The 10724-nt window shown below is 39.9% G+C and overlaps 1 protein-coding gene across 1 annotated transcript; it reads right to left on the reverse strand.

Moving 5' to 3' along the window:
- Positions 1–2965: 2965 nt before the first annotated feature.
- NDUFAF4 (NADH:ubiquinone oxidoreductase complex assembly factor 4) lies at positions 2966–10297 on the reverse strand. Its single transcript, XM_014843235.3, has 3 exons — positions 10048–10297; positions 9436–9539; positions 2966–4822 (listed from the first exon to the last, which is right to left on the reverse strand). Exons 1-3 carry the CDS (start codon positions 10262–10264, stop codon positions 4535–4537), a joined length of 609 nt encoding a protein of 202 aa, XP_014698721.1. The 5' UTR covers positions 10265–10297; the 3' UTR covers positions 2966–4534.
- Positions 10298–10724: the final 427 nt, after the last annotated feature.

Below are 10724 nucleotides of genomic sequence, written 5' to 3' on the forward strand. Positions count from 1 at the left end.
ATACTCACCAACCCATATAAGAATTTGTGAAATCAAAATGCCATATATTGAAAAAAAGGGAACTAAAGAAAAATAAAAGTATTACACAAAAAACATACTCTTAAGTAACAAGCATCATTGAAAAATGAAAGGAAAGTATAGATAATTCTAAAATAAAAGTAATAATCTTCATTATATAGTTCAGTTAAATTACTGGATGATTGGTATTATGCTTACCTTCAAATGCAGGAAGACATTTAAAGAAAAATCTGGCTGCAATATTTCCCATACACAAGTACTACAAAGTATACTAAAATAGCAAAATTACTCAAAAGCATTATCTCTAAATGGAATCTTTACTACCAAACATATATGTATTAATCAATAGTTACCCTTCTGGAATAAGAAAAAGGCCTGAGGCTTATTTTAGAAATATATAAAATATTGTTTGTTTTTTTCCTCAGTGGTGTCCTCTATCTCCAGATGTGGATGTCAGTAATCAATCCCACACATAAATCCTTTTATTAGTTTACTTGCTTTGGAGCCATAAGTAGAGTTCATTGTCATTCAGGTGGCATTATCGTGGCTTTCTTCTTTCAAAACTAGGCCACCTTTCCAAAGATTATATTCTCGCATGTAGTGAAGAAATTTTCCCGTTCATCGAGACTGCAAACTGTTATCTACTTACTTTCATCTCAGGGATGACTTCTCAACTCCCAAGTGCTGGCTTATCCCATTTTGATTAAATTCTTGTCCCAAAATTATTCATCTTTATAATGACCTGCCTCTTGCCTTTTTCATCACAGCAAACAAGGAGAAAGCAATTTTGGTGTTGCCTACTGTATACTTTACATCAATACATTAAAAAATTACAGAACTCCAACTCTGCTTAGGATTCTGTTCTAACTGGTGAGCCTCTCTTCTACAATTTGACTTGTGTGCTCCCAAGACATAGTTCTGTTGTTGGAGCAGTGACAATGGCAAAAAAAAGACCAAGGAATTAGTGATCCGAATGCTCTGAATGTAAAGCTTTGGTTTTTATATAGGGATTTAGACCTAAGCGCTTCTGATATGTCATCATTTCTCCTAGCAGGTAATTCAGTCCTCTTATTCCTAAAGCAGAAATGGAGTATTCATATAAACAAATGGATAGACGTTCCTTCTTTCAAACTATTTAATGGATTGGTCTTTGTCAGGAAAAGTAAGATAGAGCAGCTATGAAGCAATAAGTGATGGGTATTTAAGATGCATAAAATCATTTTAATCCTTTATATGTGCTTGTTTCTTATATATTTTTAACTTGTACTCAACAAGGTATCTTTAAGCACAGCCCCAATTCAGGGTGCTTTGAGCCACCTCAGCTCAGTCCTCCAGGTATGGTACAGAAACTTCATCATCACACCACCAAAAATTGTCCAGGGCCCCATTCCCCTTTTCTTGAGATTATGGGTGTTTAAGGGCGTGAGGTAGATACGGAGGAGGGATGTCCATGTACACACATTAGTTGGGGCCAAGCAAAGGCCCCTGACAGAGATAGGGGTCACTCCTGAGGGGTTAATAGTGAGATGCTACGTGTTGAGGGAGTGGAGGTAAGAGGGTTGCATCCAGATCCCAGGTGGCCTTCAAGACCTCCATTAGTGCCTTTTGTGGTTAGGATGACCATACCTCCTAGTTTGTCCAAGACATTCCAATTTATGCCTATTACCTCTATTATTCTAATGTAATTGCTGCCCTTTTCAGTCACAAAAGTGTCCCAGTTTGGGCAATATTATATCATCACCTTATTTATCGTAGAACTTTGCCAAAACGACCCACTTGGGCACCTTTTCCTCTATCGGCTTCCTGGACCCCAGTTCTTCTGCCCACCCTATGCTTAACCTCCCTCTCCTCTCCTGACCCTGCTAACCCCAAATCTTTTTTAAAATCTCCAGGGATTCTTTCCTTTTCCCCTTCATCACACCTGAGAAAGCTTGTCCCCTTCAAACGCCTTCAAAGCCACCCTTCTATCTTCTACTCCTTCCTTTTATTCCTACACAGTAAACTTTAGAACCAAAAGGTGATATTTAACCTACACAGATGGTCAGCACACACTCTGTCTGGACAGTCTGGTGCCACACTGGCCACTAAATATTTTTTAAAAGTCCCTGATACAGAGCCCATGAACAAGGGAGTCTCTCAGACTTACTAAACGTCTATCACAGCAGACGGGGCCCAGACATCCATGTCTCCAGAGCTCTACAGGTGAGTCTCATGTACAGCAGGCACTGAGCAGTCCTGGCCTCACATATCCCAAGCCACCTCACTTGACTCCTATAACCCCACAGAGAGGCAACACAGTGTAGCACTCAGAAGCAGTTTTGAAAACAACCTACTAGGGTTTAAATCCACGTTCCACCACTCACTATGTGGTTCACCACTCTGAAAATCTTGAAGATACTTTGGATCTCTCTGCTTCAATTTTCTCTGTAAAATAGGGTTTACAGTAGTACTCACCCTCATACTTGCAATAAATATTAAGCAAGTTAATCCATGCAAAGCACCTAGATGAGTGCCGAGGACAGCAATTGTTTTTAAGATGTTAGCAATCATTACCTGTTTTACAGTTGAAGTCACTTCCAAGATCACACCGCTAGTGGTGATGCTGAGATTGATACCCAGGTTTTCTGAATCTAAACTCCACACTTTCCAGGATGCAACTACTACCCAAGCACTCTCCTACGTGTAATAAAAAGCAGCAATAGGCCAATGAACGATATGGGAAGTACTTTATTTTATCATGTGACACCATGTAACAGCCATATTTACAGCTGCCTGACCAGTGTAGATTTGAATGGGGAAGATGGCTCAGAAACAGCAGTATTAGTAATTCAAGTATTGACCCGTATTTCGTAAGGGGAAAGTTCTGATGATTGATTTACCAGTTTTAAAATAGAATTTTATATTCAGAGTTCTTATTTTCTTAAAAGAATTAGTTTTGAACCAAATATATACTAGGTATAGTTTATTCACATAATGAAACTGCATTTGAAAACAAACATTTCCCACCTTTTCTTTTCTCAGCATTATGAATGCCTCATTCCATCATCATGCTGGATTCCTCAGAATCTTCCATACCATTTCCAGGGGAACCCCTGCAAAGCAGCAAATGTCTACCTTCTCTCAGAAAGAAACTTGATAACCTGGGATTTTTCTTATCACTTTCCCCAATATTCCTAAAACTCACAGCTCTGCTCTTTGGAGAGATGCTTCTTTTTGTCATAACAGAAAAAACACACCACTAGGATTTAGAAAACCTAAATTATGGGCCTGGCTATGTCATAAACTACAGAATAATCTTTAAAAAGTCATGAAATCTCCCCAGGCCTCTGTTCTCAAATACAGAAGTCAGTCATTATTTGTTCAGTCCTTTGTGGTCCTCTATGTACCTTCACAGTAACCCTTAGATTTAAGTCAGGCTGCATTATCCTCATTTCATGGAGGAAATTCAATCTCAAAGAGGTTACACAATCTACCCAAAAATCCCACAGGTAGTAATAGGACAAAGCCAAATTTACATAATCTTGCTCAAGACCCCAGTACTCTTACACATTATGCTCATAAATTTGTTAAATGGATGAAGAAGCAATTTCCCAGGTTCCTCCTAATGATCACATTGCATGATTCTACTTGCTAATTTTTCTCTCCTCTTTCAGCCAGCATTTAAATTAGAAGATATACACATTTGATCACTAAATTTCATTTACCACAGTTCTTTGATTTAACCATTCTTTAAAATTTTCTTGTATTTCTACATTAAGTCAATAAAAAAGTTTTTAAAAATAACTTTTTTTCAGATAGCTCCAACTACTGCTTGCCTCTCTGAAAGCTTCTGGACTGATCTGTTTGTCAAAGCAGACATTGTTAAAATTTTATAAACACCAATTCCTTCTCATAATTTTAAAGAGTTATTCCATATATAAAACCAATTCAAAACAAAAGAAGTTCTAATTCTTATTCCCTGTAGTAGTAATAAAAATGTATTTTTCTCTTGATTTGGTATCCAGTCTCCTGTCTTTATTTAGAAAATAGTTATTCTACCTCACTGTCAAGTCTCTCTTTCCCTAACAAGAAAATGTCAGTCTTAAGAGTCAGGAAAGCTCTTACTTTCACTATTCCCTAAGAATAAACTAATCATCTAAATTGGAAGATGAAACTTTGAATGTTAAATGAGGAATTCAGGACACTTCCCAAGAGGCCAAATGACCAATTTAAAAGCTGATGATATGATATGTGCCTAAAATAACACATTCTTTTATTTATGATAAATTTGTACATGTGCTTAGTCATGCTGATATACATATGAGCATATGCCTAAACCAAAATAAAGTTTAAAAGAAAACAAAATTCAGTCTCAGCAATACTGAAAATTCAGCAGAGCTCAATAAATAGTGTGGTCTCACAAGGAGGGAGTTTTAAACATTCGGTAATTTATATAATTTAACATGCTAAAAGTAAGAAAATAAACAGGGCATGGGGATGGGGAGTATGTATAGGAAAAGTAACTTCAAGATTTTCTTCATTTTGATTCGATTGCTTTCTTGTCTTCAGGAGGGAAGATTCTGACTTCAAAAGTAATAAAATACTTGAGAAGGGAATTGACATCTTTCTGATCTAGATAGTATTCTTCTGCTATTTTCTCAGCAGTCCATGTTTCTGGATAAAGTTTATGATTATTGAGAAGTGTCAAAGCCTCTGCAACAGAAATTTTGCCTTTGGGAATGCTCTTAATATTCATCATGTCAAAGTGATGGCCTTTCGGCAGTCTGAATTCCTTTGGCTCCTGAGGTGTTCCAGCATCTTTTACCTAGTACCGAAAGACAAAACAAAAAAGGGTTTCAAGATGAGAGAAAAGACCTGACATCTACTTTCATGCTTCTCAAATCTCCACTATTCTTCTTCAAATAAATGCTTCACATGCTTAAACTACATTTTCTCATTATAATGAGCCATAGTTTGATGGCACTTTTGCCATGTTGCCATTTCATAACTATATCTTAATCATCATTAAGAAATTTAGGTAGTTCTAGAAAGTAATTATCGAATATATACCATCTACTCACATTATTTCATGTACATTAATGAATAAAACGATCAGATTAAAAAGTGCTTAGAAGGGCGAGATTCTGATGCTGCCCTAACAACTTACTTGATAATCTCCATTCTGTTTCCTAGTTTTATATTTCATATTCGATGCCCCCAAACACCTTGAAAGAATTCAAATATTGGTGGAGATCTTCCAAGAAAATAACCTAATCCCTCCAATACCCCAAGTGATATCAATAAAACTACCTATGCACACCCATCTTTCCGTCCGTCTGTCCTACCCGAGCTTAATCCTCGCATTTGTCCCCTGTATTTCACTCCTGCTACCCAGCTATGCCCATCATTCCCTTTTCCTCTGCCTTTCAATTGCACCCCGGCTACTGCTGCTGTTCCATCAAAGTATAAAAATGCTATAGTCACTACTATTTAGAAACACCAAACCCAAAACCAACACTTCCTTTATGACCAGTTTCCTTCTTTTTAGTTAAGCTTTAGAAGATAATGATATTTGTGATCTCTAATCCAGAGGATTAGATCTTAACTCAGAGGACACTTTTCAGGCTTTATTTGAACTCACTACAGCATCCCATGCTGTTGACTTCTCCAAAGTGCCCATAACTGTCTTTCCCCTTGGTTTCCATGCCAACCCACTCCTGGTTTTCCATCTCTCTCTCCAGTGGTCCCTTCTTTGTTTTCTTTGTGATCTGTTTCCCTACAGCTGCCCCTTAAACGTTAGTGTGTCCCAAGTTCTGGCCCAGGCCCTTTTTTCATTCTACACATTCTTCCTAAGTAATCCCACACACCCCCTGAACTTTCATGACTACCTACATGTTAATGACTTTCAAATTTGATCTCAAACCTAGACCTTTCTCTTGACTTCCAGACCCAAACTCCCAAATGCCTAATGGGCATCTCCACTTGGACAATCTACAAGCAACTTAAAATCAACATGTCTGAAACTGAACTTATCCCTTTCTCTGAAAATCCAATGCTATCCTCATATTGTCTATCTCAGTGACCAATACCACCCACCTTCCATATCTCATTCCAAAACTCAAAGTTTCTCTTATGTCATGTTATCCCTGCCATCCCCCTCTCCTTCACGCATTACAGCCAATCAATGACGAAATTCTGTTGATGCTGCCTCCTCTCAAACCCCTCACTTCTCTCCCAGTCACTAAATCAGCCCAGTCCAAGCCAATGTCTCCAGCAGGAAGTGCGGTAAAAGCCTCCTAAGTGGTCTCCTCTGCCCAGATAAAACGCTTGTTCCCTCTCAGCCCACTCTCAAAACTGCCCCATTATGAAGCAGATCTGAGGGAGACATGAAACTTTTCAATGACTTCCCATTGTTCTCAGGATAAAACCCAAAGACAATAAGGATCTTCACAATCTGGCCCCTATCACCCCATCCCACCTCATTTCTCCCAAATTCACCCCTCACACTTCCCCCTAACTGTACAGAACTCCAACTGCTCTGCAAAGGCATCATGCTCTCTCCTACCTTCATATTGTAACTCTGGTCTGAAACACTCTTCCCAACTTCTTCACCTTCCTAAACTCCAGGCTTCTCTTACCTTCCGCCTTCCACTCCAAACCACTTTTACTCAGACTTCCCTTCTGATCATTCTTAAATACTAAGATTAGTATTATTATGACACTAAAAAATAACTGATAAGGGGCCGGCCCCGTGGCCAAGTGGTTAAGTTCATGTGCTCCACTTTGGCGACCCAGGGTTTTGCTGGTTCAGATCCTGGGTGCAGACATGGCACCACTCATCAGGCCATGCTGAGGCAGCATCCCACACGCCACAACTAGAAGGACCTACAACTAAAATATGCAACTATGTACTGGGGGGATTTGGGGAGAAAAACCAGGGGCAAAAAAAAAGAAGACTGGCAACAGTTGTTAGCTCAGGAGCCAATCTTAAAAAAAAAATCTGATAAAATTCAACATGTTCTCTTGACTAAAAAAAAACCTTAAACTGGAAACAGAAGAAAATGTCCCAAATGTGATAAAAGTATTTCTTAATCAGAAACCATGTCATTTTATTATAATTAATGCTGAACATTAGAGGGTCCTATGTAAGGAAAGAACAGGATAGAATACCAACTTGCCCTGCTACGTAAATGCTACAGACAACATAGAGAAGAATTAAATATAAATACTAGAAAGAAAATGGTAATTCTATGCTAATGATAAGAGAGTATCTTTAGAAAAATGAGAGAATCAACTGGAAAACTAACAGAAATGATAACCTCACATTGTGGTTAGCGACAATACAAAAATCACTCACTTTCAGACATATTAGCAATAAACAATTAAAAAACTTCAGATGAAAAAGATTCCATAGTAACAACCTTCACTCTATCCCCCAAAGACTCAGTAAAACAAAGATGTGAATTCTCCTCAAATTAGTCTATAAAATTCCAATTCAATCAAACTCAAAATCCAAATAGAACTTACTTAAGAACCTGACAACTTGATTCTCAAGTTCATCTAGGAAAAAAATGTGACAAGAGCCAAGAAACTTTTGAATAGAAAGAGATAAGATGGTAACATATATCAAGACACATTATAAAGGTTAAAAATATTATTCTAGTATAGAAACACAAAAATAAGTAAACAGAACTGATCAATCCATAAACAGACCTGTATGTGTATGTGTTAGCATTTTGAGTAGAAGAAGGAGTGCGTTTATCCAACAAATTATATTTAGACAACTGATCATCCAGTTGAAAAGATCTCCACACACCACTTATTTAACATCCAATAAAGACTTTAACATAAAATACACACTCATAAAAGTACTAGAAGAAAATACAAAAGACTGTTTTTATGTTAGAGTGAGCTCAGACTTCCTATACCAGGAAGGACAAAAAGGCTAACATACTTGAAAGAACTTTGAGCAGCAATAAATAAATAAGTTAAAAACTCAGACAAAAAATAAATTACTTGACATGTCATAGGCACAGTATCACTAATGTCTAGAGACATCACAAATCATTAAGAAAACTACACACTGCCCAAAAGGAAAAAAGGGACAAAGAACATAAATAGATACTTCAACCTTTTTTTCATTATCACGGCCCCATGAGTCTTGCTAGACTTTTCCTAATACCCACTGTGAAATTTTAATATCACTGTGTATCTCTTTATCTATTATGTCTATATATCTGTGTTTTATACAAAAAAGCATTATTTTTTTTTTCGCTCCCCAGAGCCAACTTTCAAATGCAAGATTTAGTATAACACGAGAAATAATACTTGGAAGTACTGTTCAACACCTGTCTAAAAATAACATGAACATCAACCCCTATAACTTTTTACGTGAGCATCTGGTGATAACTGAACTCTACAATTGCTATTATATGCAGTAGTTTCCAAACTTTATTTTACATATGAGTCTTCTCTTCTCTAGCAAAAACTGTATTAATATCTATATCTGTGTAAACAGTCTATTGCCTATCTAGAGAGAGAGAGAGACACAAGCAGAGAATTTTAGAGTGGAAAAAATTGGGGAGTTGTCACTGGCATTTCCCTCTCCTTTGATCAAACTCTTCCCCTACTTAGAACCTTTCTGCCCCACAAACTCACCTGGATAACTCCCACTCATCCTTCAGGGCTGAGCTTAAATGTCACTTCCTCAGACACCATCCATCATCCTCCAATCTCAAATAGGCCCCTCTGATATACACTCACAACACCTGTACTTCTCTATCATAGACATATCAGTAATTCCATGCATATGGTTGCTCTTCCGTTTAATGCCTGTGTCCCTCACAAGACCATAAGCACCACGAGACTAAAGACCAGGTCTACTGTGTTCATCACTATATACAAAGCACTTGTGCCTGACATTTATATATGGATTTACATATAGGTTCCCATTCCCAATGTATTCTGTGATCTCCCTTTCTTCCTTTCCTATCTGAATATGTCCTTAAAAACCAAAAACAAAGGAACAACAACACAACACTAAAGGAATCCCAAAGAGTAGAACATACCTCAATCCACTGAAGGATGAGAAAATAGTATTAAAGCTCTCCTTTGGTCATTCAAATGACAATCACTGAAGTACCCTACCAAAACCGACAAATTCTGAAATATCAAATAATTCACATAATTCATTCGATCAATACTTTCATCACAAGTGTTTTAGGATTTCAGTAAATATCCAAGGAACCAAGGCATGTGTGTCTTGCTTAGACCACGGTGCTTAAATTTTTCCAAAGCACCAGATTCTGGTCATAACTACACTGACATTTTACACTTGCAAAGCATTCACTTTCTTTGCCATTTGCCACTTCTCTTGATCATTTTCCTAGTGCCCAAAAAGGTTAAATAATTTATTTACTTCCTTTAAACACACATTACCTGCACAGAAGACACAGGATCTTTGGAATCGACATACACATCTTTCAGTAATGACAGCAATTTGTCATCTTTTCTAGCAATTTCTCCCTTAATTTCTGGATGGACTAAGGAAAGAAAAAGAAATGTCACAAAATTAAAACCAAAGATTTCCTCTAAGATCCTGAACACTTAACACAAGACAGTCACTTTGTATTTTTCGTTTAATAAATAATCATTCGGACAGTACAGAAAGTAGTTTAAACGCAAATCAAAATACTAGGTCAAGCTTGGCGTCCATCGATCAGGGAAGACCCACATGATTCCTTCTGACTCATGCCCACTATCAGGTCGCTAAGTGTTAAGGATAAAAGGCCCGAGTACCGGGGCAGCGGAGCACAGGCCGCCTCCCCGGGGACTACGAAGGAGGCGGAGCCGCCCCTCCACCGCGGGCGCGAGGGCACACTCTCAATGTCACCGGCTTGGCGGCTCCGCCTTCCGGCGCTCGGCTGACCCGCGTCGCTGCGGCCGAGCAGGTAGAGAGCGGTCACCCGGTCACCGGCCCGAGGTCCACTGGCGCGGACCCGCCCAGCCCGCCCCGGGGCTCGCCCGCGCGCCGCGCCCCGCACCACTCACAGCTCAGCTGCTCTTGCAGGAGGCTCTTGGTGGAGGGGTGCCTGGGGGCGGGAGAAGGCTTCATCCTGCTAATTTCCCGTTCCGCGCGGTTCTCCAGGTTGAAATTCCTGAACGCGCGAGCCAACGAAGCCCCCATCGCCTCACAACATGATGCCCTCGGTTCACGCCGCACGTGGGAAAACACTGGCGCCGGCGACCTCCGTAACCAACTGAGCATGCGCACGTCTGGGGTCGCCCGGCCGCGCGCCGGAAAACGGGAGCTAAATGCGCGCCGTTCGCCCCCTAGCGGTCGGGAGGACACACGCCGCGTCTCGGCCCAGAGGGTATCAAAGGGAGCGCCTCCCTCCCGGGCGGGAGACGTGCTCCCTCCAGCGGCCGCTTCCCGCGCGAGGGGGCGGGGCTCCAGGCTCAGACCCGCGGTGGTTCTCGCCCCTGGAGACTCGTGGAGTCGCGCGGGAAGTTTTAAGCAGTGGCCTGTTGGGCCACACCCCAGACTTTCTGATTTAATTTCTGTGGAGTGAGGTCCTGCATTGGCTCAAGCTTGCCACGTGGGTCCAAAGTTGCAGTCTGAGGAGAGAATCAAAGTTGTACGGAAATTGACCTTGAAGACCTTTCACAGGTCAGTGCAGCCAAAGAGGAAGCCAACAAAAATGGAACTAATTGCACCAGGATAAAGG

This window comes from Equus asinus, chromosome 24 (genome assembly GCF_041296235.1).
Source record: "Equus asinus isolate D_3611 breed Donkey chromosome 24, EquAss-T2T_v2, whole genome shotgun sequence".
Lineage (NCBI taxonomy): Eukaryota > Metazoa > Chordata > Mammalia > Perissodactyla > Equidae > Equus > Equus asinus.

Coding starts and splice junctions, on each gene's coding strand:
- NDUFAF4 (XM_014843235.3), bottom strand. CDS start 10,264: ATGCTCAGTTGGTTACGGAGGTCGCCGGCGCCAGTGTTTTCCCACGTG. Junction 9,540..10,047: donor CCTGCAAGAGCAGCTGAGCT/GTGAGTGGTGCG, acceptor TTCTTTCCTTAG/TCCATCCAGAAATTAAGGGA. Junction 4,823..9,435: donor ATCCTGTGTCTTCTGTGCAG/GTAATGTGTGTT, acceptor TTTCGGTACTAG/GTAAAAGATGCTGGAACACC.